We start from the raw sequence: 23,506 nt of genomic DNA on the forward strand, positions 1-23,506 counted from the left end.
TGCTTGCTTTGCCCCCTCCTCTGACAGCCTTGCACCTTCCCTCATGGTTGTTTGCCCCTGAGCTGAGGTCACCTGACTAGCTGAATTAGCAAAAAGCCAACCTGGCAGAAAAGTGGGCAGTTTTCTGTAAGGTTTGTGAGTTGGACTGGCTCAGGGCAGGGTAGTGTCAGTGCTAAAGGAACTGCAAGGAAATATTGATCTGAGTAGGGACCAGAGCAGAGAGGGCGGGGGAGAAAAAGAGATGGACAGAAGCACGAGCCCCCACCTTCTTTGGCAAGATTTGGCCTTTATATTGGTTCAACAGTAACATGTAACTTCACCTTAATGTACTCTTGAAATTCAGCAGAAATTGGATAATATTCATGCGGCCAGCAAGGAAAAGGATGCTATCTGACCTTCTTGGAGTTTGTATTGTAAAACTCAAGGAAAATTAGGACCCTCACTTTCTTCAGGTCATTTTAATTTAACAAGTGCATCTAGACATGAACAAGCCTACTTGATGATGTTCTTTTAAAAAAACCTAGGTATTGCACTGGGCTGGTGGGTCCGTCCCCTGGCAGGTGGGATCATAGCTCATCTGGTACAGGTCCTGTGCCTATGGCTACAGGAGGATGCTAAGACCTATAATGTTCCTAGAAAGCCGCAGATATGCTTATTTTACTGTAACAGTGATCACTGGTGTATACAAGTTAAAATTGGCTGCACTTAACCACTTAGAACTGCCTCTTGTACACTAATGAAATTATAATGAATGCCTTTGAACCATCCTTTATGAATTTTTTAAAAAATTACGCTGCCCAGTGTCCTCCGGTGAGTCAGCCGAATGAAAATAACCATTAGTGAATCAGCCTGCTTTTTTCAGGTACCACAAAATTACTGTTGGATGTATCCTTGTAACACATCAGTGTTACTATTCCTGCTGCGAGGAAACAAATGCTGTGTTTTTCAGTGGCCTTAGTTCAGTGAGCTGTTGTTATATAAATGGAACAGGGTTTTCAAAATATTCCACTTTAGAAATGTCACATATGTTCGTCCTTAAGGGAAAAGTGGTAAAAGCTGCAATTTAAATGGTTTTCATTCTCTTATTGTTAACCAGCCTTAAATATTGATACTAGTTGTATCCACTATTTTTTATTTGAGGCATCCAGCAAGATGTTCACCAGATTTTCTCCACTGAGCTGGACCGTGTGTTCCCGCTCCCTAAATATGGACAATGTCTGTGGCCTCAATTATTGCTCAGTGGTTTGCAGGACGGGAGCCGGCTGTGCCTCAGAGGTTTCTGCTATGGTGGGTGAGTGAGAGGAATACTCAGGGTGGTGGGGCCTGAGCTGTACACCATCCCTCCTCTGGCACAGGTGAGGCAGATCAAGCTGATTTTAACCATTCAGGAGCTAAGGAAAGGGTTTAATGTCACCAGAGAGGAGGTAGGGCCCCGGTAAGGGAAGATGCAGCCTCCTTTTGGTCTGTGAGCCTGGAAGTGACACACACCAGGTCCAGACAGCTGAGCGGACGCTCCGCTCAGGGCTCCGCATGGCTTGAACCACACTGAGGGGCTAAAACTGAAGGACTGTGATGTCAGGGCACAGCAGCTACTCTTTTTTACCTTTCTGTGTTTTCACAGCAGTGACCCCAGCTGAATTGGGGCCTGAAGCAGCCCTAGGCAGGCCTGGCTTTCCTCCCTGTTCTTCCCGAGGGACAGACACTGCCGTCCCTCAGCGCTATGGGCTGTGAGACTGAGTTCCTGTACATAAAATTTTATTAAATGAAATAATGACAGAAGGCATGATCATGGTTGGGTCATAAACCTTAATAAGGAGGATAAAGAGATTTTTTTTTTTTTTTTGGACAAAAAAGAATCAATTCTGGACTCTAAAATCCTGTCACAGCAGGTGAAGACACCCAGCTCCCCCCGCTCCCCTTTCGCCTGCCCGGCCCTGAGCCTGGAATTGTGGCGGCCCCTTTAAGAATCTCCCCATTTTGCGCGCTGCCCTGCACCAAGATGGCGTCCCCGTCCTCACTTCCCCTCTCCGCCTCTCCCTCTCCTCGTTTTTCCACCCCGCCACCCATAAATGCCGCCCACCCACCCAGCTTGACCGCGCCCTGCACAAAGATGGCGGCGCGCCCTTCTGGTCATGCCCGCTCCCAAGATGGCGGCGCCCTCCTTTGCTCCCGGCTAGCGGCGGCGGCGGCGGGACGGGCTGATGGCCGCCATGCCGGGCGGGTGAGGTCAGTTCCGGGGTGTGGCCGCCGCGGTGCGGTTAGGGGCGAACAAAAGGAGCCGGAGCCGGTGTGAGGGAGGGTGGGGGCCGAGGCGGTCAGGTGGGTGCCGGCGGCGGGGTGCTGCGGTCTGGCTCATGCCGGTCTCCCCTCAGCCGCTTGGGTGCTAGACTGGCGGGGCCGCGGGAGACGCGTCCCGCGGGTGGGGCGGCCGTGAGGGGAGAGGGACCGGACCCCGCGGTAGGCAGGGCTGGGGCGGGCGGCGGGGATCTGGGTCCGGCGGTGGGGGAAGGGGTGGCAGCCCTGAGGGGAGGCCAGAGCGCCGGGCTGCCCCCCTCGCACCGTCCGAGCGGGCCGGGAAGATTTGCTGACTAATTCGGCGGTAATTGGTTTCCTTCGTGTCCCCGCCGTCCCTGCCCTGTCATGCGTCTGGCGGGGAGCCGGGGCGGGGGGCAGGTGGGTGTCCCGTCCCCCTCTATGCCTGTGGGGCGAGGCGGGGCCGGGCCGTCCCGTGTGTGTGTGTGCGGGGTGTCCCTCCGGGGGGGCCCGCTTCCCCGGCAGGGGGGAGAAGTCCTGTATTCGTTACCTGGCAGTGGTGCTGCGGACGGAAGCTGGGTGAATTATTTTTTTTTTTAATTTATGTCGTATAGAGGATGTCTTTTCTCTTTCTGGAAGCCTGAGGTGGTGTGACAGGCTGGCGGGCAGGCGGGGCTGGTGCGGGGCCGGCCCCCGCGGTGCCCCGGCGTTGGGTCGGTGCTGAGGCCGCCGCCTGAGAGGAGGTGGGGGGAGATGGTCAGAGAGTGCTCTCCTTTGAACCTTTCCTTTGTCTGTCACAGATAAAATAGAGTAGCTTTGATTATGAGGGGGTGGCTTCAGAATCTGTCAGCCCGGTTGGTAACTTTGGGATCAGGAGGAACGTATTCAACACCTTCAGCAGTATGGGTTATTTATTTATTTATTTCCCTAGCGATGTCTGTACCTTTTCATTTTTTTCCCTGTTGTTGGCAAAATGCTTTCTGAAGTTCTGCAGTCCTCTCCTACGTAGCTAGGCGGTTGGAGGCTTGAGATCCCGCTCGGAGCCTAGGTCTGCTCCCTTGTCTGTTTTCCCATGCCCCATGCTGACATTCAGGAAACAAGAAAAAAACCACTGTTGTAATTCTTGTTGATGGTGCTAAAGTGCTGCCACTTTAAAAAGGTTTATGTTGGTAGGTATGTGTTGAGAGGGGACAGTTGCTTGTATCCAGAGTGGTTAGGAAGATGGTCTACGTTTTCAGATATTCCTGATGGTAATATTAAAAAAAATAAAAAAAAATAAAAATCAACCTTTTCAGACTAGAAAGTAGGTAGTAAAGCTATTGATCACTTCTCTCATCTGAAGAAAAATGTGCTCTTTCTTCAGGAGGTTAATCTGTCTCTATACCAGGTTAGGCTTAGTTATAATATTAATATTCAGCATTTCCTTTGGTTGGGTCTGCAACACTAGCTTTTTTGGTAACTTCTGTTTGAATAACAGGTGTTGTAGATTCCTTCCTCCTAAGAGTTTTAGTTAGCTCTTAGAACTCGTACCGTCTTTCTAGGTATTAGGATGTCTCTTTCTGGTTCCTGGTAACCCTCTGAGTTATTCCTTGCTTCTTGGATATCCTTTACCAGGCTTTTATATAACAATGTCCCTCTGTGAACTTGATCCCCTTTTCTTTGCTGATAATCTCTGTTTCATTTCAGGGAAGCTGTTCCCATGGCGTGTGGGGAATGCAACGCTTCAGCACCTGCTCAGGATCCAGCACACAGGAACATCATCTACTTCCAGCACAGAGAACTGAAGTGCAGATAGCAGAACCCAGCTACAGGGTAAGGGCTACAGGCCAACTCTGAAGTGGTAAAGCAAAGCAAAAAAAAAAAAAAAAAAAAAGACCAGGGTACTACTTAAACATAGTTGCGAAGCACAGGGCAGTAATGAGATGACTGGTAAGAAGCAAGTAGGAAAGGTGGTTGATTAGAGGGTGATATGGGGAGAGTGGTGGTATGCTAATTAAACTGTGAGACCTTAGTCAGCTTGAAGATGAAAAAAGAGTAAAGGAACTGAGTGTTGCCAAAAGTGAAATATAACTGTTATATTTATTCAGCCATACATCTAACTCCTGGCCACGTAAACCCCAACTTCTCATTGCACTAAACAGGAAATATTTGAAGGCTGTCCAGTAAATGGTTTGGTGACTGCTGCCTAAAAGGAATGCAGCTGAGAAGCAGCAAGATCTGTTCAGTTTGGTAGGTGCTCTTCCTTTTCCTGCAGGGTGATGTTTGTATTGCTGTATAGCCGTCTCCTAGGCAATTGTTCACAGTGAACTCTGCTGAGTGCACTGGCTAGTCACCCACGTGGGTGTCAATTAGGCAATGACAGAAACTGGTTGCAAGAAACTCCCTGCTTCCTTGGTTCTTCACTAGGATAGTGATGAAAGGTATTGCAGAATTCTGTGCTTATCTTCAAGACAAGAAATGCGGTCCAGGTTGGCTGTATTCTGGAAGCAACATACTGCACATCTCGCAGCTCAGAACACAAGTATCCCTAAGACTTGTCTCATGTTCTGGTTAATGTTCCAGCAGTTCACTGATTTGTTTTTCATACTGATCCTCTCACGGCATTTGGAAACCCTAACTTTATTCATGCAGGTCAAAGGCAATGTCCATTAATATTTCCTTAAAATATGCCAGAAGCCATGTGTTAAAAGCTAATGTTTCCATGTTTGAAATATGGAGTGCCTGAAGCCTTCCAGTGATGATTTACGGAATGCTTAGAGTTGATTACATTCTAGTAAATGCTTCAGGCATTTGGAAAGATGGTGTGTGGTTTGGGGCTCTCTGATACTTTTTTTTTTAATAAGCAGTGGAGGTCAAATGTATAAATTATTGTGTTGTGGCTATGTGATTTGGAGCAGGCTTATTTAGAGGCCTTCATGTAATTCTTTCACGTTCTAAAGAAGGATTTTGTTCAGAGTACTTACAAAGGAAGTGAAGCTCACTTCTGATGTTAAATTGAGCCTGACTGGTGTCTAGGAAAACAGTTGCAATGTCAGGTGAGTACTGGTGGAGCACAGAGGAGAAGGGTTTAGGAGTTTTGTATGGGGCCACTTAATGGGGGGGAGGGATGTATAGCTATTGTTTTGGTAATGATTAAAAATTAACATTCAGCTGCACTGTGGTGAGCCTCCTTTGTGCGTTTTTTTTTTTTTTTCTAAGAATCGCCTCAGTTCTGGATACGCACACTAATACTGAACAGGCGCTTAACAGTCTATATGCTTTGAAGAGCATATCTTGAATGCTTCCAAGCAGCTTTTTCCTTAAGCTGTTGATGTGGTGCATGTATTTTGTATTGCGACTTGAAATCCAGCTCATATAGCTGGATTATATGTGCTCCTCCTGCTGCTATGAAACTGCATTTGAAACTAAAAGCTATTCAGTCGTGACCTCCCTGCTGAAATAATAGCGCTCCCTTCTCCTTGTGTACTAATCATTGTTAACATTTGCTATAAAATTACCTTGGCAATTCCCAAAGCTCCTCTTTTGTAACAAATTTTCAAGCTGCTTCTCTAGCTATGACCTGCCTTTGTAAAGCTGTGTACTGGACTAGTTAATATGCTCTCCTTTAGAGTCTTGGTTTTATCAGATCTTGGTGATCAAAGGTTAGATGGCCAGTCCCTTATAAATTGACTATTGCAGTCAGCAGATGTGCTGAGCTGGAAGTCATACTCACTGTTTTGAAGTTAATGGTACTGGAGGCAGGGCTTATAGGGTATGGTGAATAAGTGAATCCTCTTCTTCCCTCAGACTGAGGCTAAATATTATTGTGCTGATGTCTGATTATCTTGCTTTGCTCTTATCTGCATCTTCTTTCATCTTAACTGCCTTGTCTCTTTGAGCCTGAAAACAGCTGTGGCAACACCCATGGATTTGTGCATGTTGTGACAGTCTGTCAACAAGATTATCCTTGCTTAAAAGTTTCTACTTCTTTTGAATCTAGTCTCTGGATTTCTTAATCTGTTGTTAGGTATGTCAAATCTCTGCTCTGTCCACCATTTCTGTCTTTGGCTGAAAACAGTTGGTTACCTTTTCTTGTCAGACTCTTCTCAATGCTGGAAATAAGGCTCTTCAGCATTTCTCCCACAGCTGATGGGGTGCTTGAAGCTGTACTGGTTGTTACAAGTTAACGCTGTTGCTGTCTGTCTATCTTCAGTAGTTGGAGTTAATTTATTCACTTGCATTAGTCAGTACAAGGGAGTGTTTCATAGTGTCCTGTTGGAATAAGGCAGTTGTGCTTCTCCAAGGCAAGCTCCAATACCCTATCCTTGAAGCATCTTTTTTATGGCAAAGAAAAAATTAATTTTGGGTAGGAAGCCTGTGACCATGTACAGTCGTAATTTATAAGCTGAGACAGACATTTTTATCTGGTTTGCATCACTGTTGCGAGTCATCTGATAGCACATAAATTTACATAGCTGTATGGCACCACATACAGTCCCCGCTCCGAGTGTCAGTGATGCTGATAACTTCAGAATATGTTCAATTCTGTGCAGCTGGGGCAAAATACTGTCAGAAAATGTGGCAGGCCAAGCCAGGTCTCTGGTTTCGATTGTTCTGATAGTGCAGATGTTCTTCCCTGTACTTGTTAGGACAGGCTTGTTTGTGTGATGGTAAACAGGAGCTGTTGCACTATGCTGTTAAGAAAAGAATGTCAGTCCTGCATATGACAGGAAGAGCCCACTAAGGGGTAGCTGTAAAGATGATAAAGTGCTATTCATAGTATAGGTAGTTTATTCTTATTCCATGCGCTTCAGTAAAGATGTTGTGACCCAGTCGGTTCACTTCATCCTGCTGTGTCTTCTGGCTTGGGTGCGGCTGAATGTTGCATACAGCTGCTGGATGGTTGTGTGAAAACCAACTTACCTTGCTGTTAGTGTTGAGTTCACTGGCTGTTTCACTAAGTGAAGAGTGTAAGTTCTGGCAGCTGCTGTTTCCAGTACTCTATCAGCTAGTCTGATTGATAAATGACCCTTAAACTTCACATGATCACTTCTTTGTCTCAGAATACATTTTGTCCCACGAGGGATTTTTTTTTTTTTTTTTTAATGCAGAAAGGGCCAGCTGTAGGGATAACAGTTTGCTGGTCAGGGTTTTGGCATCTGGCTTCACTGCTGTTTATTTCTGAACAGCAAAGGACAAAATCACTTGAGTTGTTCCATCTCATGTCTTGGACTTTTCCAGTTGATCATGTGGCTGTCCTTGTGTTTGGGAGGTTTTCTGAGGGGTGCCTTAAACCAGCTCTGTTTCAGCCTCCTTTTGTTCTTTTAATTCTGGACCTAATAAATGTGGGGGAGGAGACATGTAAATTCCCTGTCCCATTTCTGACCAGCAAAGCTCTTACATTTCCTGGTTTTTGAACAAAGAGCTCTGTGTCATGCCCTTCTTTAGGATTTCAGGTGGCAGCATGCTGGGGAGGGAAGCTCTGCTCTGTTGAGAACTTATTGTAACATGTTGTAGCTCGTCAATAATCAGGGCTATAGCATTAACAGCATCAAGGTTTTTCTTTCCCTTGTCTACCTCTGATGCTGTTGGCACATGAACAACTCCCTCTTTCTCTGGGCTTCTGAGAAGTAAGAAATTCTGTCAGCAGTGCTTTGCAGTCCACGATCTTACAAGGAAATCCAATGAAAATTAAGAACGTGTAGTAGAAACTAAAGATTTAGAAGATGCATCATACAATGCATCCATGTCTACTTATCTAAACCTGTATTATGAGACCGTCTCGCTTGGAAGCTGCATGCCACTAAAGGTGAGGAGGGAAATCAGGGAGGTCCTGGAAGTAAGGAGTGGAAACTTAAATTCTTGTGGATGTCATGAGATCTTGTGTGTAGTTCTATTTTGCCAGTGGCTCCATTAGTAACAGAAAGGCCAACAGAAAGGAGGAAAGGGGAGGCTGGATAAAGTATTCAGCAAATTGAGTCAAGCTGACAAACTAGCCAGTGAAACAGAACAGCGATGTTGTTTCTGTCCACTTTGTCCCTAGCTGGGTATGCTGGCCAGCAGTTGCAGGCAGGAATTTCAAGCACTGCTCAGCCAGGTGTCTGTCAACAATAACTTAGTCTTCACTTGTTTAGGTTGGGTGGTTTTGGATAGAGGAATTGTCCAAATCGGAGGATGTTTGCGTCTGCAGAAGTTGCTCTGTTAATACCTTGAACTTGTTAAATATCACAGGGATCCTGGGCTTTGTGGAAAGCATTCATGCTCTCAGCTCTGTCAGCCTTTATCTAGTGAGGTACATGCTGCTTTATGATGTCTCTGTTGGCCAGATATGCTTAATCTTGTTTCTGAGTGGTTTTACTATTTAGGTGTGGTGTGCTCAGAATGTCCCTGTTCTTCTAACATGAGTGATTATCTTTCTCCCCCAGGTGTGTCTAGTAAAACATAGGATTAGTACTTGGTGATGCTTATGGTTGGCTGAAGTCTGGGTAGGTTTGGCAGGCTGGTTATGTAAGTCTGAAACTGCTGTTTCTTCTGTTGTATCAGCCTGCTCAGCGTTAACGGTGAGGCTGTGCTGCGCATAGTAGATGGGTGCCCAGCAGGCTGAGGCAGGGATGGTCATCTGGCAAAAGGAGTTTATGGTGGGGTACAAACTTGGATCCAGGTGAATCTGTAGGCGCTGAAGAGGTATGTAGTATCTAAATGTGGTATGTGCAAAGATTTCAGGAGTGTATTTATTTAGGCTGGATTGATCCTGCTGTGTGATAATGAGGCTTTAGCATACAGATCTTTCCCTGTACAATCTCACATGTTGCTGTTATAAACTGTCCTGGGGTTGTTCTATGTTGAATATGAATTATAGTGTTCAAAGTAGTGCTGCTTTGGTGTAGCTGAAACCCTCAAAGTTAAAGTCATTTCTTGGGGAGTGAGGGACAGCTCAGGGACTGTGTGGTAGCTAGGACAGCATTGTAGAATGCAAAAGCTGAAACACCTGAGACATACTTGTAAGACTTCTTTTTTTTTCTTCAGTGTGCAATACCTAAAGCCTGCCTATTTAATTATACCCTTGGAAAACTAACTTCCTTATGCTTCTGATAAGTTGACAGTTTAGTCAGAGATGTTCCTACCTATTGCTTATGCAGGTTTAGTGAAATCAACTTGCCTTTACATTTAAATAAAGCAGTCTTTCAAAATCTCAGTTTCGATGCCTTCCATGTGGCAGAGTTAACTATACTGTAAGCAAATCACCTGTTTCTGAGCTCCAAGTGGAAAGTTTTGCAACTTGAAGTATATATGAAGGAACTCATCTCCCTCTTCTCCAAGCCTGCTCTGACACAGTACTTCCTTTCCAGTTATGACTGTTCCTGTTTATAAAACTCCTTCACTCAGTTCATGTGTTCTGTTCTCAGCCTTCAGTGAGGCTGCATGACAGAAGTGACCTAGCAAATGCAGTGTCTTCACAGTAAACACTTTTCCTGCTGACAAAGCACGCTGGTGTTCAACTTCTGAAAAGAGCAGAAGCTTGAGATCTCTGCAGTCTGCCTGCTGGTCCTGTGGAGCTTGGTCTGGTCTTGGTCGCAATGAGGTAACTTTATTTTTGGCCAGCTGTCTTCATGCAAGGATTGTTCCTACTCTTATGCCAGAATAATATCCTCCATCTAAATCATTGTATTCTGCTGCCCATGTACTTGTTGGGACAGTCTGTGTTCCAGCTACTTGCTTGGTTTCTATATAGTGGTTGGAATTGCAGTCCCTATGGGCAGAATCCGAAGTGTGCAGGGGAGCGTCAAGTGACAGAGATGGCCCCTGAGAACCTGAATTCTCAGAATTAGTCTGCTGTTGTCATCAACCTCAGCAGTGAAACTGCTTGCTCTAATCCAGAAGGGAGAGTGTTGCAACAAGAATTGCATTCTAAAATGATTACAAAATGGAGTCCACAAAATAAAAATTACTTTCTCATCTTGATCCTGTCTTTCAGGAGCTAGAAATGGATTGCATGCATGGGAAATCTGGGTGAGGAGTGATGCAGCTTTCTCACCTACTTTCTTAAGTCTTTGGTGGGCAATTTTCCCTTTTACTGCAGATGCTGGGAGTAAGATTAGATAAGACATGGCAAATTCCAGCTTCTGTAAAGGTGGCCCCTAGTTTTATTGTTGTTCTTCTGGGACTTGAACAGGGTCTACACTGCTGCCAGGAGGAGCAGGGACTTGCTATGAATGTCCTTTTCTTCCTCTAGTGACCCTGTCATTGTTACTGGAAGGTAGGAGATTTCCTGCTCCACCCTACTGGGGTTTAATTGCTGACAGTGAGCTGTAATAAACTATCATGGGACACTCAGATTTTATTTTCTTTCCAATCTGTATTGTAGGTGCACAATGTAAAGGGAGATTTCCTACTCCATGTAACTGGTAAATAGAATTAGGGAGACTGCTATGCTCATTTCTTGTTGGTTTCCTTCCTAGCTATCTTGAGATACAAATCAAAGTGACTACAAAGTTAACTTCTTGTGAGAAGAAATTAGGCGTTTCCTGGATAGGGCGAAGCTAGCAACCCAGCATTACAGCTCAAGTCTGAAAATGCCTTAGCCATGAGACCTCAATTGCTGAAAAGAGATCTTCCCTGTTTCATAAGCCTCCTAGGGATAGTTACGAAGGGCCTGACAATTCCTGCAAAAGTTTCCCTACCAAGAGTGATGAAGCACCGGAGGAAGGGGAGAAGTGGTATCAGGCAAGAGAAGGAAAGAGAGAAATATATTAATTTTTTCCTTGGTGTGGGGTAGGAGGAGTAAGGAGCTGTTTAAATAGGGAACTGTTCTTTTATGAAAAATATCAGTGTTTTCACTGCATGTTCCTGAAAAGAAAAGAGGAATAGGATCTTGCGTAGCGCTTTTGCGGGGCAAGGAATGTTATGGCAGCATTTGTGTTACCTCTTAGATGTAGTTTAGGAGGAGTCACTACAAAAGCTTTCCATCACACTCTCATGGAACCTTAGGGTGGGTGTGTAGTGAGACTTCTGGCTCTCAAAGCCCCTGCTGGCTTAGGAGTCAGGTAGAACTGAAGCTGTACTCGCCTGCAAGCATAGTTGGATTTCAGAAGCTAAGTCATGTCAAAGTTAACTGTTCCAGAAGATAACTGCAGTAGCTTTTGATGTTCCCCTTTTGCAAAGCTTTCCAGGCTTTCCCTTATTTGAACTGTAGAAGTGCAGGACTCTGCTCCCTAAGTCTGATTATGGTGGGAGGGATGCAAAGGGTGACAGGGAGGGCATGTGTGTTCTTGTCTTGTTTGTTTTTCCTTGTGGAAGGGCAGTGTGTCAGCAGTCCTGCCCTGGCACTCAAACCTTTCAGTAGCTGAACCTCCTGGTTTCTCTATTAATTGTCTTGCTTTCCTAACCTGGTGTAGTAGGGGTCCTAACAAAAAACAAACAAACAAAAAAAACCCCAAAGCAACTGAACAAAAAAGGGACAAAAATAATCAGGTAAATATCCCATTTTGGTGCTTCTGAGGAAGGAAGGAATGGATGGGTAGGGGGCCTGGGATAGTATAAGGCTTCTGTCAGTAGTGATTAAAGGCCTCTGTCAGAGCTATAGATTGTCTTGCAGACAATATAAAATGGGGTTTGACTCTGAATTTTCTTGTCTGTGTAGACAAACTGAAGAGACACACATCACCAGGAACTGATTCAGGCAGCTGTTTTAACTACTGGCTCTGAGGTGTTATGGAGTGGAGGAGGTGTAAAGAAAACTTCTGTACCCTGTTCTATCCTGGAATTGGTGTTTCTGTATTATGCCACAGACGGCTCTTCTCAAATGTGTATTGCAAATGGACTCTCTTCTCCCTGTGGTGGAAGCTGAGGCATGGCTGAAATGCCTTGCCAAGGCCTTGAAGCAAGCTAGTAACAGGACTCGGAGGGGGGCTCTGAACACTTTGTCACTCCTCTTATTCTAGCTGCTCAGGTGCTGTTCAGAAGATGTTCAGTTTTGCCTGTTCTTCCCTCTCCCTATGAATGTGTAATCCTCTTGCCCTAATCTGCTCAATGCAGTCCCTTCTCCAGAGGCATGCCAGCCACTTCAATAGTGCTCTGCAGTCTAACAGGACAGTACTTTCTTCTAACAGTGCTGTTCATGGCTGTTTTCTTCCCTTGTTTCTGCATCCTTTGCCAGGATTGCATGAGTTTACTGGTTGATAAATAAATAGATTTTCTGTTCTGCCTTGTTCTGCTGAACTTCTGAAACAGGTATTGCCATTTTGTCTCAAAATTCCCTGCTCCTTTTCCTCCCCCCAAAAATTTGCATGTAGTTACTTCAGACTGTCTTTTGTGATGGGCTAATGTAGTATTGGAACTGGATGGGCAGAAGGGCAAACACTTCTTTTGGGATGGCTGCCATCTTTCAATCTACCACCTCTAGTTTCTTGTAGCTTTCCCAAGTAGCACTAGGTCAAAGCTGGCCTTTTACCATTTATTGTTGTAAGCAGAAAAGCAGGGAAGAGTTCTGTATTTAGTGTCTCTAGGGAATGTGGTGCTTTTTCAGTTCATATTAGGAAGGGCTTCCTTTGCAGGTCTATGCTGGAAATTCATTTTAAATACAAACTTAAAATCTACCAAAGCAGGTGATGTGGGCACTCCGCTTGTCAAAGAAAGCTATGTCCCAGCCAGTGGTATACAGAAATCTGCTGCTGACCCTGCAGTCCCCCAGGACTTGTTGGGACTGTCTGTAAAAATGATATCTTATGGCTTGGGGAACCATGAGTAATTTTTTTCTTTTTTTTTCTTCCTCCTTTGCAATTGAATTCATGGGAGTTTCAAAATGACTGAAAGATTAGTGCTTGTCCTACTCCTGAACTTCACTATCAAGTATGATGTGATATTACTGCTTTTTCACTGTCGTTAGAACAAATTACAATGACTTCATGTTCTTTGTGTTGCCTGTCAGATAAGGGAGCTTTGTGAGCTCAGTTATCCAAGAATCAGTCAGGCTTCTGGGCTTTCTATGGCTTTTTGGAGAATGTATTTGAAGTTTCATCTGGAAGTCTGAAGGACAGAACAAGCACTTCCATAAGGCCTCTACTTCCCAGAACCTTTTGATTTCCTTTGTGACTCTTAAATCCCAGCTGAGATGAACTTGAGGTGGGAGTGGTAGGTCAGGGAAGTGAATTCTTCTCTTAAGTATGCTTCCCCCTTCCTCTACTTCTGAAGTAAATAAGACAAAGAGCAGCTGTTACAGGATTTTGGTACTGAATCTATTAGAGGGCAAGTAACTAATCTTTCCTTGGGGAATTAATGCAAAGGGGGGAAGCCAAAACTACTTACATGGAAGGAAAAGTCATGATATCAGGCAACTTAGTTCTCTTTTCCAGCTTTCTTTATCAAGGCAATGTTGAGTTATGTCAATGAAGTCGTTCTAGAAATACAGCTGTATTGTATGTAAATCCTCTTCCTTGCCCTGCAGTTTGAGAACCACACAAATGCAGAGTTACTATTTTCTAGCTCTGTAAAAATAGTAACAAACTCAAAACAATTATGCTCTGTCTGTCGGTTTTATCACTTCTAACGGTGCTGGCAAACTCCATCCCTGAAATAAAATCCCTAGATTTTATTTCCCTTCCAAAAACTGGTCTGGCTGAGGTGGTTTAAGTCTGTCCTGTGAGCTTTCTTTTAAGTGTGAACATCTCGCCCCATAGACTGCTAATGATAAGTACCAGTTCTGATGTTTTGTGACAATTCATCTGTTAGGGAAGACAGCAACAAACTAACTTCACAGTCTCAGCTGTACCTAATTACTCACAGGAAGCCTCATTCAGTTGTCTCAAAGTGACTTGAAATTGGACCTCAGCTAATTCCAGTCTTAAGCACTGGCACAGCAAAACATGAGTTTCCCAATGCCCTCTTGAAAAACAGAACAAAACAGTTTAAGCTAGTAATGCCTGCTTCTGGTTTCCTTGCAGGTGAATCATGATTCCAGTCACTGAATTGCGCTACTTTGCTGACACTCAGCCAGCATACCGCATCCTGAAGCCATGGTGGGACGTCTTCACAGACTACATTTCCATAGTGATGCTGATGATTGCAGTGTTTGGAGGAACGCTTCAGGTCACCCAGGACAAAATGATTTGTTTGCCCTGCAAATGGGTTACCAAAGACTCTTGCAATGATTCAGTCAGAGGTTGGACAGCCGCAACCCCGGAGCGTACCTATTATAATTCTAGTCTTGTTCCCTCTACTGATACAGGGCCTACAGGGATCCGATATGATTTGGACCGGCACCAGTATAACTATGTGGATGCAGTATGTTATGAGAACCGTCTTCACTGGTTTGCCAAGTATTTTCCTTATCTGGTGCTGCTACATACTCTCATCTTCCTGGCTTGTAGCAACTTCTGGTTCAAATTCCCAAGGACCAGCTCCAAGCTGGAGCATTTTGTGTCTATTTTGCTTAAGTGTTTTGACTCTCCGTGGACAACGAGGGCATTATCTGAGACAGTGGTGGAAGAGAGTGATACCAAGCCAGCATTTGGGAAAATGAATGGCTCCATGGACAAGAAGTCCTCCACAGTCAGTGAGGATGTGGAAGCCACTGTTCCCATGCTGCAGAGAACAAAGTCTCGAATTGAGCAAGGGATTGTGGACCGGTCTGAGACTGGTGTCTTGGACAAAAAGGAAGGTGAACAGGCCAAAGCGCTCTTTGAGAAAGTGAAAAAGTTCCGCACACATGTGGAAGAGGGAGATATAGTTTATCGCCTGTATATGAGACAGACCATCATCAAAGTGATCAAGTTCATTCTGATCATCTGCTATACTGTTTACTATGTCAACAACATAACATTTGACGTTGACTGTAAAGTGGACATTGAGAGCTTGACTGGCTACAGGATGTACCGCTGTGCTCATCCTTTGGCCACTCTCTTCAAAATCTTGGCATCTTTCTACATCAGTTTGGTGATATTCTATGGCTTTATCTGCATGTATACGCTCTGGTGGATGCTGAGGCGATCACTCAAGAAATACTCCTTTGAGTCCATCCGGGAGGAGAGCAGTTACAGTGACATTCCTGATGTGAAAAATGACTTTGCTTTTATGCTCCATCTGATAGATCAGTATGACCCCCTGTACTCGAAGCGCTTTGCTGTCTTTTTGTCGGAGGTGAGTGAGAACAAACTGCGGCAGCTGAACCTCAACAATGAATGGACTTTGGAGAAGCTGCGCCAGAGGATCACCAAGAACTCACAGGATAAGCTGGAACTGCATCTCTTCATGTTGAGTGGCATTCCTGACACGGTCTTTGACCTCATTGAGCTGGAGGTCTTGAAGCTGGAGCTTATCCCTGATGTCACTATTCCCCCAAGCATTGCTCAGCTCACCAGCCTTAAGGAACTGTGGCTTTACCACACAGCTGCCAAAATTGAGGCTCCAGCCCTTGCCTTCTTAAGGGAGAATTTGAAGTCTCTCCACATCAAGTTCACGGACATCAAGGAGATTCCTCTTTGGATTTATAGCCTGAAGACACTAGAGGAGCTTCATCTGACTGGGAATTTGAGTGCTGAAAACAACCGGTACATTGTGATAGATGGATTGAGGGAGCTGAAGAGGCTGAAAGTGTTAAGGTTGAAGAGTAACCTCACCAAGCTGCCACAGGTGGTGACAGATGTTGGTGTGCATCTTCAGAAGCTTTCCATCAACAATGAGGGCACCAAACTCATTGTTCTCAACAGCCTTAAGAAAATGGTTAACTTGACAGAGCTTGAGCTGATCCGTTGTGACTTGGAACGCATTCCTCACTCTATATTTAGCCTCCACAATCTGCAGGAGATAGACCTGAAGGACAATAACCTAAAGACCATTGAGGAAATCATCAGCTTCCAGCACTTACATCGTCTCACTTGCCTTAAATTGTGGTACAACCACATTGCCTACATCCCCATGCAAATAGGTAACCTAACCAATTTAGAACGCCTTTACCTGAATCGTAACAAGATAGAAAAGATCCCTACCCAGCTCTTCTATTGCCGAAAACTTCGGTATTTGGATCTCAGCCACAACAACCTAACTTCCATACCACCAGACGTTGGACTTCTTCAAAACCTGCAGAACCTAGCTGTGACAGCCAACAGGGTAAGTGAGCAAGGAGCTGAGCGTGCCTTCATGAGTAAAAGTAACTCTGGCACTTCTGTTATCTGTGTGATTAAACACGCTACAATGGTGTGTGAAATACTCCTGGCACTGGCATTCTATTTAAATTCTCAAGCTTTTGTTTCTCTCTGAGGGGTTTATCTAAGGCAAAACATTGCAAATAACTCCAGGGGCAAGCCTGTCTTAGAACAGCCCTTGTTCTGTAGCGTTTCCTCTCTTAACAGTGAGACTGATTATAAGTGGTGATTGGAAGCTGCTTAGAAATCCTGCCTGTCAGTTGTTTCTCTGCAGTTGGAAGCTTCTAGTTTCTAGCTTGACATCAGTTTTGGGCTTAAAATGGAGATCTGAGAAACTGTAGTCTTAATCTAGAACTATGCACTTAAGCCTATGCACTTCAGCCATGTACATACACTAGGGCAGCAGCCATCTAGGACATGTATGTGTGTGTGGCTTCCAGCTTTGCTTATAGTACTTCGCATTTCCAGGGAATACTCACTCTTGTGAGCATGCACTTTCTGTGAGAAGCTGGATATGGACAGGCTTATGAAAAATGGTTCTTAAGATCTCACTTTTTAAATGCAGTGTCTTGTTCCAAAAAGGTGACTTTGGAGAGAGCAGAGCAATCTTCAGCAGTGTCCTTACTTGGGGCAGAGTGAACTAAACCGGGTTAGCAGTTGGCAGTCAGATGTGAAAGTGTGAACTGTGGCAATTTGGAGGGGGAGGAACCTTGATGGCACCTTCTTATGCCTCAGCTTGATGGCTGTGGGTTTTCTTGTGTAATCCCAGATAGGTTAGGTCTAAGTGCAGGGCAGGTTAGAGGGGATGACCAAGTGTGCTATGCTGCCTGATTACCACAAGTTATTTCTTGGCTTGTGTTGGAGGTCATTTATTTGCTGAAAGCAAACAGTACTTGTGTTTTCCTGAATCTTTGTTGTTGTGTTTGGACTTAAGGAGGCTTCATTTACCGTGTATCACAAAGATCAGCGTGTGACTGCACAGACTGGTGTGCTGAGCTGAATGTCTTGTTGAAGCTTTCATTCATTCTATCTGCAAATTCCCAAGAGGCTCTTTTTCTCTTGGAGTTTATTACCACCTGAAGTTGCAAAAGGCTCTAACATAACTACAGATTGCAGACAGATCTAATTAGTGGCTTCTGGGTTCTTCTAGGAATATGCAGTAGAATTGTCCTGGAGCAGTCCTAGTTTTTGCCGTTGTATCAAGATCCTTGCGGCTACTGGCAAGATGTGTTCATAACTGAACTCTCTCAAATTACCTGTGAGAAGCAGAGCGAGCAGCTCTGGTATGGTTTGGCTTTTCATGGGGGAAATGCCCTCAAATCAAGTATTTAATTGCTCGTGCAGTTCAGTGTTAAACAGGGTTCCTAAAACTCCAGCCAGCATTTTGAAGTTAGTGTCTGAAAGTTCAAGTCTGTGTTGTGCCGCTCAAAGGTAATGGCAGACATGCAGCAGCCCATTCAGCTCTCCCAGTTTAATAGCTGCTCGTTCAGATTTCCCAGCACTAACAGACTGGGTGGCTGTGCATCTGTTTATATGGGTGGCTTGAGCTCTGATAAACACTGTGGTATGCACACATCATTTCCTATTAAGTTAAAAGGCAAAATATTTCCTTGAGGCAAGCAGGGCTGATATGGGCAGTTTCTGAGAATGGCATTAAGCAAAGATGAGGGAGTTTTAAAGATTCTTAAGCTACTGTTCAGAACTCGGATAATTCTGTACCATTTGTCTTCTGGCAACCTTCCTAGCACAGCTTCCTCAGGGTTAATCTGCAGTGTATCCTCTGCAGTCCTGGGGTGGAGCCTCTCTTGGATGAAAAGGAGTTAGAGGCAGGTCCATTTTCTGCAGCACAGTATGACACCACCCATTTCTCTGGAAAAAAAAAAAAAAAAAAAAAAAAAAAAACAACCAAAAACGCTAATGCAACAGGAAGGCTGGAGCAGCCTTTCTTCCAGTGTGTTCTGAAGCAAAAGGTGGCGAGGACCCAGTGAAACAGCTAAGCTGTTTGTATCTTCTGCAGGTGCCTGGGTAAGGCCACAGTTGCCCTGGGGCTCTGCCAGCCTGGTTACTTACAGTAAACAGTGACAGCAAAAAACACAAGGACGGGTAGGCTGGCATTTCCCTAGGCCAGGAATTATCTTAAATGTCTTCTCTTAGCTCATAGGTCTTAGCAAATAGACACTTCTGGAATTGGCTGGTACCCATGTACCATGGTGGGAAGCAGGCTGTACTATAGCACATTACTTCCTTCCTAAACTGATACTTGTCCCTTAAATAACACTATTATAATTTTCAAGAGTCTGATCATTTGCTTGCACGTTGCTGTTTGCAAAACACTCGACAGTACCAGTAACAATGACTGAATTGAACTTTTCATTGATCTGGTCTTGCCCTGTCTTTTCCTTGGACTCCCATCTCATTCAGAACTGATTACAGTCAAATTTAGCAGTGAATGATATCATGCAAAATTTAAATTTTGACAAGGACATGGTTGCATTTAAAGGCAAATGAAAGCCTCCAAGATGAGACTTTGAATTAAGGGGAGAATACTTAATTGCTATGTTTAGTTCATAGCCTAGTGTTTGTTAAACCTTATCCATATTATTTTCCTAGAAATTCTTTGGGAGGATGGGACTATTAAAAGGGTTTAATAGAAATAAGACTTACTAAATTAGTGACTCATGGATACATGAAGGTGGTGGTGGGAAAGCTAACAGCTGGTGGCTTCTTTTTTTTTTTTTTTTTTCTTTTGTTTTGTTGCATTTTGGCACTGTCAAACCCTGTACTTTGGAGCCTGGAAAGTCCTTGCAACATTTCAAAACCCTACAGAAATGATGGAAGAATAGTCCCAGTTCTCAGGGCCTGGAGACCATACCTACATAGCCTCTGCTCTTATTACAGCAAAACTAGGAGTCTTAACTAAATCCAGTCTTTATGGTGTTCAGTATAATGCCAATTGTGCAATGGCTACCTAAAGCAAACGAGCTATGATCCAGTGATGGTATAAAGGGTTTGGGTTGGAAAGACGCTAATACTGATGGGAACACGTGACAGCATAGGCCTGCTGTGAGCAGGTTTCTGGTCCTCTAATCCCATCTTTAGTGATGTCTTCTGCTTTAGCCATTGCCATTGGTGATCTTTTGTAACTAATACAGTGTCTGAAGGAGGAATCCATACAGTCATGGTGTAATGACTTTTACTTTGGGAACAGTCCTTATGGTGGAAAGCAGGAGCTCAATTAAGGGAGAAGTGGATGCTCAAAAGCAAGTGCTCTGTAAACCTTGAAGCATTGTGTGGGCTTGTTGGTCTCTTATGAGCAGATGTCCAGTTTGCTGTTGACTTTGCCTATGATTTATTTTTTTCAGATTGAAAGTCTCCCACCAGAGCTGTTCCAGTGCAGGAAGCTGAGAACCTTGAACCTGGGAAACAATGTGCTGCAGTCACTTCCATCCCGGGTTGGAGAGCTGACAAATCTGTCACAGATAGAGCTACGAGGGAACCGCTTGGAGTGCCTGCCTGTGGAGCTGGGAGAATGTCCTCTGCTGAAACGCACTGGGCTTGTGGTAGAGGAGGACCTGTTCAACACATTGCCCTTGGAAGTCAAAGAGCGGCTGTGGAGGGCAGACAAAGAACAGGCTTGACCCTCTGAAAAAAAGGAAAAGCCTCTGACCAACTAGAAGGAAACAAAAGGCCATTCCAGTCCCCTTTTCCCCAGATCCTCCCCGTTCTCCACTGCGATCACTACCGGACTAGCCAAGGAGTCCCTGAACAGACATGACTCTGAATGAGGCAGCTTCTTGCCTCAGATGCAGGATAGGGGAAGCTTGGGATCAGGATGAGGATCAAGACAGATTAGTTGGCCTCTGAGCAAGGGCCAGTGGGAGTAAGAGGTGTTGCTGTCCTTCTGGAAAGGAGGTGGGGTGAGGTGGATGGTGCTGGTGAGAAGAAACGACCTTTGAATGGAGGAGAAAATTAAATGTGGGGGTTGCTGCATTGCTCCAAATGGGGCTTATACATGTCGGGGACTGAGAGTGTCCAGTGTCCTGCAGGCAAAGATCAAGAGACTAGGAAAACTCTTGAACCTCCATCTCTTTCTGTGACACCTGGTACTGTTGTCCTCTGACTTGGAGATTCAGTCAGTGAGGCCCCACAGTGGGGTGGGATAGGATACAGACAGCTGATTTTATCTAGATGCTGGCATTAGGATTTGGGGGATAAGTTTATTTCAAACATGAGCTTGAATGCAGGATCTTTTTTTTTTTTTACTAATTGTCTTTCCCCTTTGCACTCTATACCTTCTCCACCTCTGGAGAAGGAACCAAACCCCCTCAAACTCTACCTGCTCATTTAAGATTGCACTATTTTAACAGTTTCAAGTCACTTGTGCTGATGGGTAGATCACATAGCCTCCTTCTCCAGCTGATGTGCTGGAGGCGCTGTCTGACATAACTCCAGAGCTTTAGCCTGTTCAGAAATGGATGGTTATAGTGCAAGTGGGAGAAAGATCTGGATAAAAAGCAGTCGGACTGTCTCTCCCAGAAGCATTGAGTTGCTTCAGGATCTGGCTTTTAAAGTTTTTAAGCTACTTTTAAATTCCTAGTATTTTGTCACATATCAAATATGATCATGTACCAAATCAAACTGGCCAGTGTGTCGGGGTGTCTCCTGGGGTTGGTGGTGTTAGTAAAAAGGAACACTCAGGTTTCCTCTGCACCTCTTGCCCACCCACCCCCCCTTAAGTTGTTAGATGCTTTGCCAGTGTTTTTCACGAACGAACGCAGTCTACAGAGCTGCTTGATTGTTCTTTTCTGTTGTCCTCCTCACTTTAACAGCTGTCAGTTCCTGTTACACCTCTTGACCTAAATAAGATACTAAAGCTGATTGAATTTGGTGCTGGAAAAGAAACCCACCCTCCTATTTCTTCCCCTTTACATTCCCTCAGTGTTAAGGAGCAGTATGAGAATCCTCCACAGACTGAGCTCCTCTAGATCCCTGGAACAGAGCAGTCTTTACTGAAACAAATCTGACCTGTTCGGTATTTTTTTGACAAAAAACCCAACCTTCTGCACTGTGGGAGGTAGATAATTTGTAATAGCTACTGATAATCATGTCCTCAAGGTGGGATGGTTAAGGCGTGCCTACAATACACCCTAAGTCTGCTCTTTTCTATCAGAAGGAACAGGAGGCTCAAGGACCTGCAGGTCCTGGTTGTAATACTCTGCATCAGACCAACAGGTTGGCTCCAGGGTGGAGTGCTGCAAGCTGAGGCATGAAAAGTTTGGAGGCCTCCCATGTGTACGAAAGGGGGAAGCTACAGCCATCTCCAAAGTGGGTCCTGGCAAGCTGTTAGTCAGTACCCTGGCTTAGGAAATCATGGGGATCCCTTGGATGTTGGGGCAATAATGCGTGCTGTGGCTTTCTTCATCAGGTGTAAGATATGAATTATATACACTAAACATGCTGAAACCATGAACAATGTTAACCGGGCTCTGGATTTGTTGATGCTCAGATGCTTAAATAAAGCTACATTAAAATCCAGGAGATCTGTTTATAAAACTGCTTTTAAGAAAGATGTAAATTCTGCCTCCCTCAGTCCATTCATTATGAAAAGTTTAAACAGTTTGGGGAATAATATAATTAAATCTCTTTATCTGGCAGGCAAGGTACTGTAAAAGCTTTTCTTGTTTCTATCAGGGTTATTGTCTTGAAATTGTGTTAGAGTTGGGGCCGCTACAGAAAGGATGGGGGAGTACTGATGCTCGTGTTTCTTGGAGTGTACTCATTCTATTTGCACAAGTATCTTGGATCAGCAGAGAGGGCAGAAATTGCTACATGAAGCTTAATGCTTCTGAAGTAAAGCAGGAATGGCTTCAGGTTTAGCTACAGTAATACTGTCTGCCAGTCAGTTCCTTGGGGGGTGTGTGTGTGTGTTTGGATTATGAAGGAAACTTTTTTTTTTTGTTACTCTGTGCCAAAAGATAGTGCTGGAGAGTAATGGCTACTCAATAGAGGCTGGAACTCTGTTTTGTATTCAAGGCCACTGGGTGACATTCAAGGTGAGGTTGGATGGGGCTCTGAGCAACCTGATCTAGTTGAAGATGTCCCTGCTCGTTGCAGGGAAGGTTGGACTAGATGACCTTTAAAGGTCCCTTCCAACTCAAACTGTTCTATGATTCTAACTGGCTTACAACATGTCTATTTTAGACTAGGCAGGGCTGAAAGGGCCAAGCACCTCACAGGATTTTCACCTAGCTTACAGGAGCAGAAAGACTTCTTCTGTATGTCTAGATCATTGCAGATGAGTGCTCTGACTCTTGATTCTAGTTGTGGTCTTAGTTATACAAACTAAACTTTACACAGCTACATTAGAAGTTTCTATAAGCAGCTCCTGAAAGTATGCTGCAGTGCTTCTAGAAGCTTGCAAGCCTGACCTGCCATGTATCTCAGCACTGAGTCCATAGGACAAGCAGACAATAGGCTATTCTGCTAGAAATCAGAGACTGTCTCTAACTTCTGATCGAATAAGAGTTATACTCCTGCTGCTTGCTGAGTAGAGACTGCCCTATGCCTGAGATCTACAAAGCAATTGTAAGGCAGGCCAGTAATGGTCATGCATGAAAACACTAGCTTTTTGCTGCTCTTACAATATTCCAAGCTCGTTTTTATTTTGCTCCTGGCTGCTAGGGCTTGAGATAGCTTCCTGTGTGGCACAATTGGGATGACCAGTCTGGTAACTTCTTGTACCAGAAACACAGGTGGCACAAAAATACAATGCCACTCTGGAAAACAGCAATATGTATTATTACTCCTGATGTGTGCTTCTTGGTCTTCCCTCAAACAGACACTGATTCCAGAGTATCAGTCTCGTATGATGAGGTGGAAGAAGCTTTAAAACTTCAAGGATAGGGTCTAAACCATGAGGTCCTGAACATGTTTACTGCTTAGGACTCCTGCAAAACTCAACCCACAGCAGTGAGTCATCTGCTTCCCATACTTGTTTGGATTCTCAGTCTTGGAGGGATGAGCTTATATCAACAATCCTTCCTCATTTGCAAGTATTCAATCAGTGTATTTTTTTTTTCTTTTAAGTTTCTGTCAAACTGAAGTTTAGGGGTTTTATTTCTGACACTGATCTGTGC

General features: G+C 44.5%; 1 protein-coding gene across 1 annotated transcript; it reads left to right on the forward strand.

Annotated features, from left to right (window-relative positions):
• Window positions 1–3,642: 3,642 nt before the first annotated feature.
• On the forward strand, window positions 3,643–21,898 carry LRRC8A (leucine rich repeat containing 8 VRAC subunit A). The gene is made up of 3 exons (XM_082492756.1): window positions 3,643–4,065; window positions 14,172–16,335; window positions 19,733–21,898. The coding sequence occupies exons 2-3, from the start codon at window positions 14,179–14,181 to the stop codon at window positions 20,006–20,008; spliced, it is 2,433 nt and encodes an 810-aa protein (XP_082348882.1). The 5' UTR covers window positions 3,643–4,065; window positions 14,172–14,178; the 3' UTR covers window positions 20,009–21,898.
• Window positions 21,899–23,506: the final 1,608 nt, after the last annotated feature.

This window comes from Vanellus vanellus, assembly GCF_965231255.1.
Source record: "Vanellus vanellus genome assembly, chromosome: 18".
In the NCBI taxonomy this organism is placed as follows: domain Eukaryota; kingdom Metazoa; phylum Chordata; class Aves; order Charadriiformes; family Charadriidae; genus Vanellus; species Vanellus vanellus.

Bases quoted from the DNA above. Each gene is read 5' to 3' on its own strand.
- LRRC8A (XM_082492756.1), top strand. From the start codon at position 14,179: ATGATTCCAGTCACTGAATTGCGCTACTTTGCTGACACTCAGCCAGCA. The intron at 16,336-19,732 runs GTAAGTGAGCAA...TATTTTTTTCAG, and splicing joins TAGCTGTGACAGCCAACAGG to ATTGAAAGTCTCCCACCAGA.